The sequence below is a fragment of the Lolium rigidum genome, chromosome 2, assembly GCF_022539505.1.
Source record: "Lolium rigidum isolate FL_2022 chromosome 2, APGP_CSIRO_Lrig_0.1, whole genome shotgun sequence".
NCBI lineage: Eukaryota > Viridiplantae > Streptophyta > Magnoliopsida > Poales > Poaceae > Lolium > Lolium rigidum.
In genome coordinates this window covers 248,384,961-248,399,345 of record NC_061509.1, presented here as the reverse complement: position 1 = coordinate 248,399,345, position 14,385 = coordinate 248,384,961, and the positions used below count along the sequence as shown (strand labels likewise).

At 45.2% G+C, this 14,385-nt stretch overlaps 3 protein-coding genes across 3 annotated transcripts; 1 reads left to right on the top strand and 2 right to left on the bottom strand.

Annotated features, from left to right (window-relative positions):
* The first annotated feature begins 1,314 nt into the window (after positions 1–1,314).
* LOC124693238 (pre-mRNA-splicing factor ISY1 homolog) lies at positions 1,315–4,559 on the top strand. The gene is made up of 2 exons (XM_047226706.1): positions 1,315–2,282; positions 4,107–4,559. The coding sequence occupies exon 1, from the start codon at positions 1,340–1,342 to the stop codon at positions 2,273–2,275; it is 936 nt and encodes a 311-aa protein (XP_047082662.1). The 5' UTR covers positions 1,315–1,339; the 3' UTR covers positions 2,276–2,282; positions 4,107–4,559.
* A 514-nt stretch (positions 4,560–5,073) lies between these two features.
* On the bottom strand, positions 5,074–7,514 carry LOC124690742 (transcription termination factor MTERF5, chloroplastic). The gene is made up of 4 exons (XM_047224088.1): positions 7,405–7,514; positions 6,899–6,948; positions 6,579–6,800; positions 5,074–6,502 (listed from the first exon to the last, which is right to left on the bottom strand). The coding sequence occupies exons 1-4, from the start codon at positions 7,512–7,514 to the stop codon at positions 5,430–5,432; spliced, it is 1,455 nt and encodes a 484-aa protein (XP_047080044.1). The 3' UTR covers positions 5,074–5,429.
* A 904-nt stretch (positions 7,515–8,418) lies between these two features.
* Positions 8,419–12,100, bottom strand: LOC124693237 (protein phosphatase inhibitor 2-like). The gene is made up of 5 exons (XM_047226705.1): positions 11,988–12,100; positions 11,420–11,487; positions 11,215–11,330; positions 10,942–11,091; positions 8,419–8,749 (listed from the first exon to the last, which is right to left on the bottom strand). The coding sequence occupies exons 2-5, from the start codon at positions 11,446–11,448 to the stop codon at positions 8,613–8,615; spliced, it is 432 nt and encodes a 143-aa protein (XP_047082661.1). The 5' UTR covers positions 11,449–11,487; positions 11,988–12,100; the 3' UTR covers positions 8,419–8,612.
* Positions 12,101–14,385: the final 2,285 nt, after the last annotated feature.

The window sequence follows — 14,385 nt, the reverse complement described above, 5'->3', positions numbered from 1 at the left end:
CGACGATGAGTGGGAGATAGGTCTGACTCTTAGTAGTGGTAGGTTTTGTTTCTTGTTAGTTCCTCCCCGGCGAATAAAGTGGCGGCAAGATCTAGATTTGTGGCTTCTCTATCTCTGGTTCCTCTTTCTCCTATGCGTAGCAGCAAGGTCAAAGGTTGGAGTGTGGATGCTGCTAGATCTTATGATGGCACCTCCATGCCGATTCCATAACGAGTGGTAGCTTCAGCCACACTTTCTCCCATGTCCCCATCTCCTTCTTGCTGAATAATTTTGATCTGGTGTGTTGCTGCTTCCCCGTGCCTTTCTTATCTTAGCCATGGTGGTTGGGGAGGAGAAGTTAAGCGGGACTCGGTTTCCTAGATCTTTTGGGGGCGATTCATTTTTGGCAGCCACATGGTTGTTGCTTCCTTCTACATACCATCATGGTGATGGCCGACGAGGGAATCGATGGCTTCTGCTTTGTGTTGAAACTAAAGGGCCAGGTTTCATGGCCGCATCCTTGAAGATTTTCAGGAGTTCATCCTTAATAGCATCTTCAATGGCCGCAGCCGTCCAGCAGCTCTCCATTGGTTGTAGGGTAGCCACTCCCTTCCTTGTCGCCGGCAACATTTGTGTGCAATGTTAAGCTTTACTGCTGGTGAGAGGTTCTGTTCAACCTCCAGGCCTTGGCGTCGAAATGGAGGTCCTCTAGCTCTGATGCGGTGTGCTCCGCTGCTGCACTCCAAGTGGCCTAGTCCTTGGTGGTGTAGTGCTTGACCGTGCTCGGCTGCTGCAGCAAGATTCCGGTGGAGAAGGAGCAAGAAGAAGACCTGGGCTTGATTGCTTTTTTTCATTTTTTTATCTAGGGTCTTTGGTGCAAAATTTAAGAGCCTAGCTATACTTTTAGTTTTTATAGAGGTCCTTCATGTAAATTGTACTCCACCAACTACCGTATAGATGCAGTGTTCGGGTCGTTCGAGACTCCTCTACCTGTTCAAAAAAAAAAGTGTTTCGCAAAGAAGAAAATGGGAGTAAACCAACAGCTGAATTATTTGGTTTATGTTTTGTTACGCATTTGAAATGCATGAATTTTTCATGTTTCTGAAAACGAAAACTATTTATTTTAAGTCAAAACGAAAACTAAATTTTGCAATCCACTAATCTGGCGCGTCGAGCGATCGAATCCTCGTCGCACGCCAAACCGACCAGGAACCCGACTGCCCGACCGGCTAACCCAACCCGCAAATCTCAATCGAACTCGCCCGCCTCCCCTCTCCCCAAACCCTCGCCTTCCCCAAGCTCACGAACCTCGCCGCCGCCGCCGCCGCCGCCGCCGGCCGCCTCCGCACCACCGGCCGCCATGGCTCGTAACGAGGAGAAGGCGCAGTCCATGCTGAATCGCTTCATCACGATGAAGCAGGATGAGAAGCGCAAGCCCCGGGAGCGCCGGCCCTACCTCGCCTCCGAGTGCCGGGACCTCGCCGACGCCGACCGCTGGCGCGGCGAGATCCTGCGCGAGATCGGCGTCAAGGTCGCCGAGATCCAGAACGAGGGCCTCGGCGAGCACCGCCTGCGGGACCTCAACGACGAGATCAACAAGCTCCTCCGCGAGCGCGGCCACTGGGAGCGCCGCATCCTCGAGCTCGGCGGCCGCGACTACTCCCGCAGCTCCAACGCCGCGCTCATGACCGACCTCGACGGCAACATCGTCGCCATCCCCAACCCCTCCGGCCGCGGACCGGGCTACCGCTACTTCGGCGCGGCCAAGAAGCTCCCCGGCGTCCGCGAGCTGTTCGACAAGCCACCTGAGGTCCGCAAGCGCCGCACCCGCTACGAAATCCACAAGCGCATCAACGCCGGGTACTACGGATACTATGACGATGAGGACGGCGTGCTTGAGCCCCTTGAGGCCGCTGCCGAGAAGCGCATGAGGGACGAGGTTGTCACGGAGTGGCACCGTGTGGAGAAGGTGCGCCGGGAGGCCATGAAGAATGTGGTGAGTGGCGAGGTGGCTGCGGCAGGTGGGCGTGGTGGGGAGACTGCTAGGGAGGTGCTGATTGAGGAGGTGGAGGAGGAGGTTGAGGAGGAGAGGAGGCTGGAGGAGGAGAAGATGGAAAGGGAGAGGGGCGAAGAGGCTGGCAGGGAGTTTATCGCGCATGTGCCTCTTCCTGATGAGAAGGAAATCGAGCGGATGGTGCTAGAGAAGAAGAAGAAGGAGCTGCTCAGCAAGTACACCAGCGATACCCTGCAAGGCGAGCAGAAGGAGGCTAAGGAGATGCTCAACGTGCAACGCTAGGAGAGAAGTATGTCCTTGTTTATCTTGGCTCTAGTAAATTATTTAACTGATGTAGTCTTCTTGACTAGGCATGTATCCATGATACTTTACCATTAAGACTGCTTTAGATATCTTTGGTTGCCGTGTAATTTGTTTGTTCTCATTTACTGTTAGTAACTTCATGCTGCAAACGGTTCAATTTTATGAAGTAAAGCCTGTTCAGTTGTGCATTATGCGATCTATCGTTTGCATTGTATTATTGATTGTCTGTGTGTGTGTATTTGTTTTCTGAAAATTGTGCCCAAAGGCATGGTATCAACAGCTGAATACTCTTCTGGATCCTGAGTTGATTTTGTATATGGTCTGATGGTTTGGCCGTGTGTACTGCTTATTTGATTTGCTGCCCTGATTAGTTGTCTTTATAAATCTTGTTTAAAACTGGTATAATTTGGTAACATGCTCCAAACGAGCATTTGTTTTAGTAGCAGATCATTCATGTGCTGAAATATGAGTGTGATCAACAAATTATAGTGTCAGATTCATTATACATTGTTATATTAGTTATAAATGGTCTGTGGGCTTATGTTGTTAAACCGTATCTCATAGTTGTGGTAGTTCATTTAGTTAAGTTTACTGCAGCTATTTTGTATTTACACCGGTGAGTTATCCTATGCAATGAGAAAGCACTTTGTGCTTCCTTTAAATTTTTTGAAACCTATCAAGCACTTTGTACAACTAATATTGGTTAAAGTTGATGATTAGTGTGAATGTTCTTTTGACCTATCAAGTTGGATATTAAAATGCATGCAATTCAGCTTAAAAAGTGTAACTCAAGTACCTAGTTCGCTGTGGGGTGTTTTTTTTAACTTGTGGGGTGTGTTTTCCTGATCTTTTTTAGAAGATCTTTTCCTGATAATTTGATGAGCTGTTTTACTTTCATGAACCATGGTGCATCAGGGAAAGCATGTTTGGCCGTGCAACATGTGATCTGTCATTTGCATTGTATTATTGATTTTGTGTGTGCTTGCGTTTTGAAAGTTTTGCTCAAATTCATTGTATCGACAGCTGAATACTCTGCTGGAGCCTGAGTTAAATTTGTAATATGGTCTGATGGTTTGGCCTTAGACGTGAATACTGTGTGTTAATAAGTTGAACCTGGTGAAATTCGGTATCATGCTCCAAATAAGCAATTGTATTCGTTAGAAGATCATTCATATGCTGAAATATGAGCATAAGCAGTAAATCGATATGTCAAAACTATATACACCCACTGGTCCACCATATCAGTGATAAATGGTTTCATGCTTATTATTAAATTGTGTCGGAAAGTAGTTCATTTAGTTAGCTATTCTGTATTTTCTGCCTATGAGTTGTCATTCACATTGAGATAGCACTTTGTGCTTCCTTTAAAAAACCATTTAAATCCTACAGCTTAGAGTATTGCTTGAAGTGATAATTGTTGTGAATGTTCTTTTGACCTATCAAGTTGATATTCAAAAACTATGTGTAATCCAGCTTTGCACAAATGAATGCTTATAGTTCCTGATTAGTGATCCCGTTTCTAAAATATTCGTATTTGACTTGGTGACTTGTTATTACTGTGCAACCCAAGCACCTCGTTCACCGTGGAATGTGTTTTTGTAGGCTGGAACATGATCTTTTATACCCTGTTCCTGGTCTTTTTTTTTCCTGATTGTGTTTGGAGGAATTTTTCCTGATAATCTGATGAGCTGTTTCTCTTCATGAATCATGGTGCATCAGTGAAATTGTGATTTGAGCTTATTGCCTTCTTTATGTACACAGCCATATAGTCACATCATCTCTTAATCTGCTATGTTTTTCTTTTTATTAGGTTGATTGCTGTCAAATCCTTACCGTTCATGGCTTTGAGACTCGGGCACTCAGTACTGAAGTGTGAGGTCTGTGCAGTGATGTGCAAGCTTGGCGCAATCCTAGAAGATCTGATGCAAAAAAAAAAAAGGAAATGCTGAAACGCTCCCCTTCAATCATGTTGATTGATGTGATGTTTATTAGCTTAGAATGGGTGATATCAAGTGTGTGAAGGCTAAACCTGAGGTTCTGGTGGTGCACTGAACATGTATGTGTTCGGTGACACTTGTGATGTACAAGTACAACTGTACAACCATTGTCTACAGCCACTGATCTATTTCTTAGAAAGTTCACTGATACGAGAAGTTGGATGTAATCATCTCGAGACCATATTGCAAGCTCTTCTGAGCATTCAAAGTTTACAGATGTAATCATCTATTTTGTTACAGAAGTAATTTTTGGCTGTGAAACGCTAGTGAGGGGATGTTGTGCATTGTATCTATGTCTGAATTATGTGCAAATTGTGATTTATTACGTGTAAGCTCTTTCTTAAGCATATTGGCAGAACAATCTCTTTGTTAAGCATATTGGCAGAACGATACACGCAGTTCATGTCAACGCAGGCAGTGCGGTGAAGCATGCTTCGAAATTTACAAATTCAGCCATCCTTTTATTACAGCACCGATTTTTGACCAACACTAACTTTGGACGCTCCTGTTACGATGCTGAATTGCAAAACAAGATTGGTGCAAATTTGGCTTAGGAATGCCATGCAAACAGGCAAGGATCAGTACTAAACACCTCCAGCTGCACCACATCAAGGTGTAAATGTCAGGACGAATTTAAAGGGAAAATGGGAGTGACAAATCTGCATGGAACCTATCGTATTGCCAGGACTTTTCCTTTCTCTCACAGAACTGGACACAGCAATTTACTTGAAAATTTTACTTAAGCTAAAAGCTGCCAATGAACAAAGAGAGCATAACACATGATGCAACAAAGTCTAGTTCATAAAATGTAAATCAGTAAGAACATAAGCGGGCAACAAGAACTGTACCAAATGGTAACAACAACATTTGGTATTGCTAACAAATAATACCTACCCTGACGGAAAAGAAAAACTGAAATGACCTAAACTAGCTACCTAGCCACCAGTAGTTATATATCAAAATTGCTCATTTTTTAAATGCTGCACCATCCATCAACCGTCATCCAACTACAGAGTGCATGGCGAAGTACATATCCATCTCCTTCCATGTCAATTTCATTGATGCACCAGGCTACCAACCGGTTGTTTTGAAGCAAACTTGGTCCAACTTCGTACTTATCTTAAATTATGATCATCTCAAAATCCGCCTGACTTCTTTTGTAGAATTTCCTCAAACCTGGTATCTGAGATTGACAACATCTGGTTCAGAATCAACCTCACCCCGCAACCAGTCATCCGAGCATACCGAGGTTTTATCCGCAGCTCTAAGCTGTACCCAAAGTACTGCGGGAATTTCACAAGCTCATTCCTTGGGTACCCCAATGTCAGGAAATACTCGTATTTGGGAAGCAAATTCTCTTGCAAGCTGAGTGTGTGGATAATCCCAAATCTATTTACCATAATGCCAATTTCTTCGATGCTGAACTCCCTGTCCAGGAAAAACTGTGTGATTGGTTTCAGCTTCGACTCTACGTTCAGACCAAAAGCCTGGGGGCATTTCTGAATAAGAGATGCAGCATCTGCCCCGATCGACCGGAAGTATTCAGCAGTTGGTCTGAGGTTGTCGTTGACACTATAGCTCATGAGATGAGGACATCGTGTCAGGATCTTGCCAATGTTCTCCTTAGAAACTCCTAGTTCTGTAAGGTAGCTCACGGTTATCTCCACCTTCGCCCTGCTATATGTGAGAAATGCAGGGAACCGGCAAATCACCTTGCTCCACTGAGCCTGGTTGACACCAATATTCTCCATATAGGACATCATAGGTTTCAGATTATCTGTCAAACTGATTCCACATAGCTGAGGCCTCTTCCTGATGATTCCGGGTATGCTTGACCTCTGCACACCAAGTTCAAGCAGTAGCTCCACCAGGGGCTTTATCTTGCGATCCACATTGTAATATGCGAATGCTGGGAACTTGCGCACGACATTCTTTATTTCTTCGTGATCCATGCCCAAGTCCAATAAGTAGAGCACTAGCTCAGGGAGGGCTCCCTCTGAGGTTGGTGTGCTTACTCGAGCAACCGCCTTCTGCTTATTTGAGCTCGTTGGTGTAAGTATCATTGAGTAAGACAAGGATTCCCTTTCTGCGGCAAAAGGATCAGGGAAGTTCTCCACCACCTCGACCAAGCTATCTCCATGCTCTTTCGAAAGAGCTTCTAGATATGGAAGGAGAGCATCTCTGATCTCAGGTGTACTCAGCTCCCTTCCTAAAGAAAAATACGTTATGCAAATTTCAGAACCAACAAAACACAAGTATACAAACAGCAAACTGACGACGCAAACCTTCAGCGTATCGAGATCTGTAAGCAATCTGGAGCTTTGAGATGAGGTGCTCAACAAATCCATCTGATTTGTTGGCGATCCGTGCAGCTACCGCACTTCTCAAACCTTTCTGCCTTAAGAACAGAGATAGCACAGCTTTCGCTTCCTCCCTTTCTGCAGCAATCAACCTTGAGCGAGCAGTCGTGGTGCTTTGCGCACTAGCTACCAGTAAATCATCAGCATCTGCAACGCATAGAGTTCACGCAGACCATAAATATAACATGCGTATGTCACATACTCCCAAGGAGGAGATATGTTAAGGGATAAATAGATAACCTCACATGATTGTGCATTGCAAATGGGAAGTTGTCTGGAGATGAGAGTGTAAAGCCTGTATAAACAGAAGACGGCTATCAGTAACAACTGAAGTATGGTAAGAAAAGCTTACAAGAGTAAACATATATAGAACAATGCCTAATGTTTGGCAACAGATTGGTGGATTTTCGTTTCGGCCTCTTTGGTTCTTCCTTCTCGGGGGGAGCACATCCAATAAACTATGCCACACATTTTTTCTTGAGGCCATTCTAATCGGGCCCTAGTAAACTAAATCGACCATTTATCATCTGCTTATACAGTACTAATTTATACCCATACGTTTTACTATGATAGTGTTAAAAATCTTGACTAAGATTTGCGCCAGCCCACTCTCTCCAACTGCAGGACATCCACCACACTGTATAACCGAAAGGAAAATTCGCACAAGTTCCTATTTCTGCTCTACATGTGGTAAACTGGTAACTTGTAGCGGAACCAATGCCATTACGAGCGAGCAGGGAAGCGCGCTTACCTGCAGGAGGAAGGGGAGAGGACGAGCCTCCACGGCGGAAGCAGCCTGCCACGGGACTCGCACGGGGCCAAGCGGAGGCTGAGGCGCGGGGCTGCATGCACGCTCGTCATCGCCGCCGGACGGCCGAGGAAGCCAGGCGCCGGGCGGAGAGGGGTGAAGGACAGAGTAAACGGGAGGTGAGGGTGAAGCTGTTTGGGACTTTGGACTTGGGGTTTTATCTTGTTTCTTTTCACAAATAGACCCCTGGAAATGAAATATCTCCATCTTCCATGAAAATGAGGGAAATTAAAGGGTTCTTTCTACGGTATGCAAACCAGCCTCTGATAACTTGTAAAGCACCATTGCGCGGCTTAAAATTATCAATAGAGGCACAAGTTTTTTTAATTAATCTTAGGACAACATATGACATGCTTTTGTGGATCAAAGAAAGTAGTAAAGACTTGAAAGTAATTGATCAGGTAGAAAAATGGGTGTATCTTTGAACCCTTCTTTTGACTTATGTTACGATGTCTAGCAAGACATGAAAGTAATTTCACACTATTTCTCCCCCTTTGAATTTTCCGAAAACTCGCATGTTTCTAAAGCCTTGGGCTTAGGGGGAAACGATACAGTGTCCAAAAGGTTGATTGGTAATACCATATGATTCAATCCTTCAAAATACCTACAAAATCCCTTTGAAAACACCTACAAAATCAAACAACCCACACATCCTAAGGATTTCACTCCTTCAAAATTACTACATAAACCCTTTGACCAAAGATGGATAGACATTGCTGCAAACAAAAAATTCTCTGAAAATAACAGTGAAATGCCCATTTTCCAGCAGTACTCGTATTCGAAACAACAGCTGGATCAAGCTGACTTGTAATCTCTGGATATTATCACCGTCAACTTTTGGCATATCCATCCATACCCTCTAGTGGCGGAGTTAGCATCAACGACGAGGGGGCACCTCAAAAGATGCACAAGTTCAGCAATTTACAAAGATATCAGTTTAACACTTCACTCAGATACTTCAGAGAATAGCCAACATATTATTTCCATTCACATCACCATGAACTCTCAGCTACACACATGCCAAAATTTCACCGAACATAAAAGGCTACAAGGAAGACAAGGTTTCTTGGACCGGAAAACATGGAGCAGTTTCAGTTCAACGCTAGCTAATGAACCTAATCCTTCCAACCTGAAATACTTCCAACCAGTAGTCAACATGTCGATGGTTTGTTGATTGGCATTTTGGAGTTCACATCTTCATCAGTCTCACCAGACAGGGTTCCCTTCTGAAGATGTTCCTTCACCTTGCGATATTCATCATAGTGAGCCTTCCGGTGTTCTTCAAAATCTGCAAATGAGCATGTTTAGGACTTCTGCTTATGAACGAAAGATAATAAATGTCAGATGGTATTTCCAGAGTTCGAACCAGAGATTGAAAAACTCGTTGCAGGTTGCAACTCACCTTGTTCATCAGCAAACATCCCGTTTTAAACATTCAACTGATTAGATAAAGAACATATAAGATAATTTTTCATTTTTTTAGACTTAATGTAATCTGAACCCGGTTTCCATCTTTTTATTTTGGTCGCTAGTGCTGCGCTCTCTCCTCCGTCCCTTCATGAATGGGCAGCTTCAGTCCATCGCCTCTCCGCCACAGAGGTCGATGCCACCGCAGGAATGGCGACGCCAAGGCTTTCCAGGTATGTTTCGTCATCTCGTTGTCTGACTAGTATATATCTAGCTACAGAGTGCAAGAGGGCCGTTATGGCTTGAGCTAAAGGCGCCCAATTCGCCTATCGCTACCCACAGGCCTTGTCGTATACTTGTGGCTTGCAAACCTCTCATACCTGTGGCTTGGTCTGCTGGCTTTCCTTTAATCCAATTTGTCTGGACTCGTTTCCCCTGTGCAAAACCCTGCCGAATATCTCAGGAGGAATCTGCCCATTACACCCATGATCATGGTTCATGGAGTATAAATACGGTACCAGCTGAGAACCAAAACTCCCACCGATAGACCACAGTTCATTTGGCTCTTCTGCTTCCATCATATACTGCATCCCTCCCCCCACATAGCACGCATAAGCAATGGCTTAAGTCCCACCACCGCCGTCATTGCCGCCAGGCCACCACCGTGGGCTCTGGTGAGGGTGGCCAGGGCCGAGACATTCAGGTGCGCCTACTCCAGGGAAGGCCTGAAGGCGTGTTCGGCTGTGAATCTGTTTCTGGCGGTCCTCAACGGCATGGGTCTCTGGCGGGTGTCGAGGCCTTGGGGATCGGAGCTGGTCGAGGAGCAGATGAAAACGGAGAACGCGAGCCTCCGGCGGTTGTCGAGGGCTCTGAACCCGGAGTGGGTTCTGGAGTGCGTGCTGGGCTACGTCTTCTTCAACCCTGGACGTCTACAACGACGCTATAACGATGGCCGAACAAGTCCTGCAGCCTCACGCTCTGAACAATGAACACCACCATCTCCTTCTCCGAATCTCATTTTATTGCCAGTATATGCAAGTTGGGTTATGTTCATCTGTCTCAGCCAGCTGTTAGAAGCATGCGGTGTAATCAAGATCCGAAAGCACCAGCAGCGCACCTTACTAATTCTAATTCTAGGTGTGTTAAATCTCTCGTACAGATGTTCATTGTTCAGTGACTTCTGATTAACTGAATGGGAAGAAACAAAAGGGGCTAAGCCATTCGTGTTGCAGCTACTACCCACATATATGTAGACAATGATTTTCGGATTTTGAAGCATTGGGAAGCACTAACCTACTGATTTCCTTGCTATCAAGAGCAGACAATTTGGTTTATTATCACCATACTTTTGATTTCATTAGATCAAAACATGATTGAACTGAGCACAAAAGCAACCAGGATTTTTAGGATAAAAAAACGGTTGTGCTATGTCTCAGTCGATTGAGAAATTGTTATGTCTCAGTCACCCAAAAAAAGTGCAACCAGTGTAATAAAAGTGCAACTCATTTCTAGTTGCACTTTTCTTTGAACTGCGGTTGCACTTTTCTGAGGTGAAGACTTAAGAAAATCTCAGTGGACTGAGACATAGACAAACCCTAGAAAAAGGCTCGAGCTTAAATTGGTACTATGATTTACATGACTAGATAAAAGCATGATTGAACTGCACAAAAGCAAGCTGGCTAAAGAAAGGTCATGGGCTTGGTATTATTCACATGACAAGTATACCATGGTATGTTGGTAACAGGGTGAATTGTAAATAGCGTCTGAAGCTAGCAATTAAATCAGTCAATAAGTGACACTTCACATAAGATGTGCAGATCATGGTATCAGATAAATTTATCAGCACCGTAGGCATACAACTGAATTATCCCTGTCATTTTCTCATCTTTTCTGTATGCATTGTAACAAGCAAAAACAGAGTGTGGCATATGTGATATATTAAGACTGTATGCAACTGGAATCACAAGGAATAACATAAGAACAAGAATATCAAGTACTGCTCAAAATGATAAGATGGCAGTGAAATGGATATCTGGTCCAATGGTCGTTAATAAAACATTGCAGAAGACAAACCTTTGTCTTGATTTACAGCTTCTTCTTCATTACCACATGACTCCCAATTATCTCTTGCTGAAAATTTTCCACTAGAAACAGCTTCCATCAAGGCACTTGTTATGGCGTCAGCCCGAGATGATTTATCCACCGACTCTTCAATACATATTTCTGGTGACACAGGTCCTTAGTATCAGAAGTAATCATCGAATGCATGCTATATGGAATGATTTTCATGCGATATAGTATATGATAGAAAGGCAGGATTCTGTGTGCAGGCTCCAGATCACATACCTTCATCTTCGTCAATGATGGGGTGGTACGGTGTCTTAGGCTCGGTGATTTTCTCTCTTTCAGGTTTGGTTGACTCAATATCATTCAGGTTCTCTTCATCCCATTTCACACGGCCTCTGCAATCATTTTGACGGCACTTTTAAACTTTCAAGCGTCATCAGATAATACTTGGAACAAGCAGTTAAGAAACTGAGATGTCACTGACCTCGCCTTTCTGGATTCGCTAGCTTTCATTGTGGTAGAAGGCACGAGAAGCAAAGAGTGCTTGAGACCCTGCAATGCATTAAAATGTGAGCATCTCAAAGAAAACAACGTTGCTGAGTATTAAGGCGTGGGCTTGGTAGTGAACCATCATTCCCGAATAATCGACTATCCATATCTGCTAAAAACCACATCAGCCCACATCAAAGGAGATGCATAGAACTCGATATGGCGTGAAAGGTCGCGCAGAGAAATCTGTGAAGCATGGACGGCAACCATTCGATCACACTATGGGACATCTGGTATTATTATTTTTGAACTAAATCCCACAATAATCAAAGATGGTAGTACTAGCTAAGGATTCGCCATGGTAGACAGAAATCGAAACACCAAAAGCATCCCCCTTGCGATTCTAGAAGGATGCCCTTTATTCGAGTCGAGTCGACGGGAACAAGCAGCTAGGGATTGTGCCGAAAAGAAAACTGAACTGCGCCTCGCGAGCGATGGCGTGCGTGCCTCCTGATTGAGACAGCCTCCGCGGTAGAAGAAGAGGAAGGGGGATAGAGAAGTACCTCGCCGGCGGCCGACGGGGAAGAGGATTTTTGATTTTTTCAGGGAAGATGGGGGAGGGGATTTCGGGGTACGCAGGAAAAGCAAAACAGCGAGTCAGCGACGACCGGAGAAAAGAGTATTATTGGAGAGGCGGTCGTGGGTGGGAATGGAAACATTGGGGTAAATATTACCTTGGCAATTATATATTATTAGTTTTTTTACATCACCCAAAAAAAAAATCATAGAATCTAGATGATGTAAAATATATTACATGTACTCGGAATATGCTCTAGCAGATGATGCATTTTACATCACCACTTTCATAACGTATAGTATTTCACAATTGCAACCTCGGATGAAACTCGGTGATCCCATGAGTACGTGAGCACACGTTAGCTGTTCGACACGTGTCTAACACCGTCTAAATAAACGTTAAGTGGGAGAATCACATGTACTAGCTTGGCTCGCCTTTTGACCATATCCCACCTCCTATACACATCCCCACCTACCGCTCGACGCTCCCAACGCCGGCCTGAATCCCATCGTGGAGCATCACCTCCCGGCCGGATTCGGTTGGGATCCTTCATCGCCGTCGTGGAGCATCAGGGAGGCAGAGGCAGGGTCGCGCGGAGGAACCTACCACCCGGTCGTTCCGATTGGGCGGAAGTGGTCTGCTCGTGTTCAATTTTGGAGAGGGGGCGAGTTCGATTGAGGGGAAGCACCGCTCGACCTCCTCTACAATGGAGGGCCCGGCAACCCGCGAGCCAGGGCGGCGGCGCACTTACGCTTGGCCCTCTACCTGCGTAACGCCCGTCCATGCTCGAATTCCTCTACATCGCTGAACCGACCCAACACATCCACGCGCATCAAGCGGAATTGGAGAGAGAGAAAGAAATCGGAAGCATCCCAAACAAGGGGCGAAGCTGATTCTCTGCCAGACCCACGCTGGAGCGGTTCAAACCAGCCAAATATTGGGGTTAATCGCGAGGCTTGACGAGGTGGCCTGCTCGAGCTCCGACGAGGGCCAGCGCCAGCGCAGGCGGAGAGAAAGGCCATGCGCGCGTGGAGAGAGAGAAATCGATGGAAGAGTTCCAACGGCAAAACACGTATGGACAAAAGGAAGACTATATGCATATTTTTTTTATTCTCTCCATTGAGCGGATCCCACTCGCATGCATTCTGTTTAACACCGTATGTCACCGTTAGTTCAGAAAGTGGGATGACAGAATCTTAAAGCCAATCCAACGACGGCTGATGTGTGCGCACGTACCCATCTGAACACCAAATCCACTCTCATTGCAACATAGGGATGCAATATGATGAATATTATAAAACAAATGTCATATATAAGGTAAAATAACATACGAATTAAGATCAAGATCAAGCGCACACATAACATCAAGTTCAACACAAACATATCATCAGGTTCAAATATTGCATAGTTCAACAAGAATAGCATAGTTCACCATAGACATAAACATACGGAAAGTTTGACAAGCACACGTAGACAAACAACATAGTTTGACAAACATGCAAAGCCACTGATGACGCAACGATGAACCGGTCTCTCCATTTGCAAGAATGCTTCATCATAGAGGCTACAAACAACAAAATACCGTAAATCATTGCAACATTGCATTAGACACATTGCATTTGATCTTGCAAAACTAAAGAAGGAAAAAAAATTACCTTTCGGTCATATCATCGACAAGGTCGCTAACGGGCGACGGCGCCAGTGAGAACGTCGGCTCCTCCACAATAGACAACGGCGGCGGCGGATGCAGGACCACAAACTGGACGGTGGTGTCTTCGTGGTTCTTTCCATGCCCCCCGACGGCCTTCTTCTTTGTTCTTTGGGGGATGGGCACGGTCGGCACCGACCCGTCGATGCTGGCCTCTTCGAGCCGATGGTCTTGGGCTTTGCCCAAGCCTTTGGCCCCTTCATCTTGGACGACGCAGTAGAGGTTGCACTCAACGATTAGCTCAAGTGCGGTGCTGCGAAGACCGGCCGACGGAGGGAGGTGCTAGGGTTTGGAGGTATTGCAGCCGCGGAAGGAGGGCCGGTTGGACGCTTGGGGTGGACGAGGAAGGGATCTATGGCCGGGATTTGGTTGGCGACAGCACAGGGAGCTCACGTGGGTGGGGAATTGCAAAATTTGCATCGCGATGTAAAATTGTTGGGTTGTTTTTTACATCTACATCATATGTTGGATCCTTTTTTTGGGCCAAAGGTGATGTATATGACAGTTATTTTGAAAGTACGAGCCTAGAGGGGGTGAATAGGCGTTTTAAAAACTATTATGGATTTGACTTGTAAGAATGCGGAATTAAACTAACGTTTATTTTACATGTACAAAACCTAAATATGCTAGGCTCAACTAAGTGCATCACAACAACTAAAGCTAAGCAAGATAGGTT

Excerpts from the sequence above, each read along its gene's own strand:
- LOC124693238 (XM_047226706.1), top strand. The coding sequence starts at position 1,340 with ATGGCTCGTAACGAGGAGAAGGCGCAGTCCATGCTGAATCGCTTCATC.
- LOC124690742 (XM_047224088.1), bottom strand. The coding sequence starts at position 7,514 with ATGACGAGCGTGCATGCAGCCCCGCGCCTCAGCCTCCGCTTGGCCCCG. Across the intron at positions 6,801-6,898 it reads CATTTGCAATGCACAATCAT|ATGCTGATGATTTACTGGTA; the intron begins GTGAGGTTATCT and ends TATGCGTTGCAG. Across the intron at positions 6,503-6,578 it reads CAGATCTCGATACGCTGAAG|GAAGGGAGCTGAGTACACCT; the intron begins GTTTGCGTCGTC and ends ATTTTTCTTTAG.
- LOC124693237 (XM_047226705.1), bottom strand. The coding sequence starts at position 11,448 with ATGAAAGCTAGCGAATCCAGAAAGGCGAG. Across the intron at positions 11,092-11,214 it reads CATCATTGACGAAGATGAAG|AAATATGTATTGAAGAGTCG; the intron begins GTATGTGATCTG and ends CTGTGTCACCAG. Across the intron at positions 8,750-10,941 it reads AGCTGTAAATCAAGACAAAG|ATTTTGAAGAACACCGGAAG; the intron begins GTTTGTCTTCTG and ends GCTCATTTGCAG.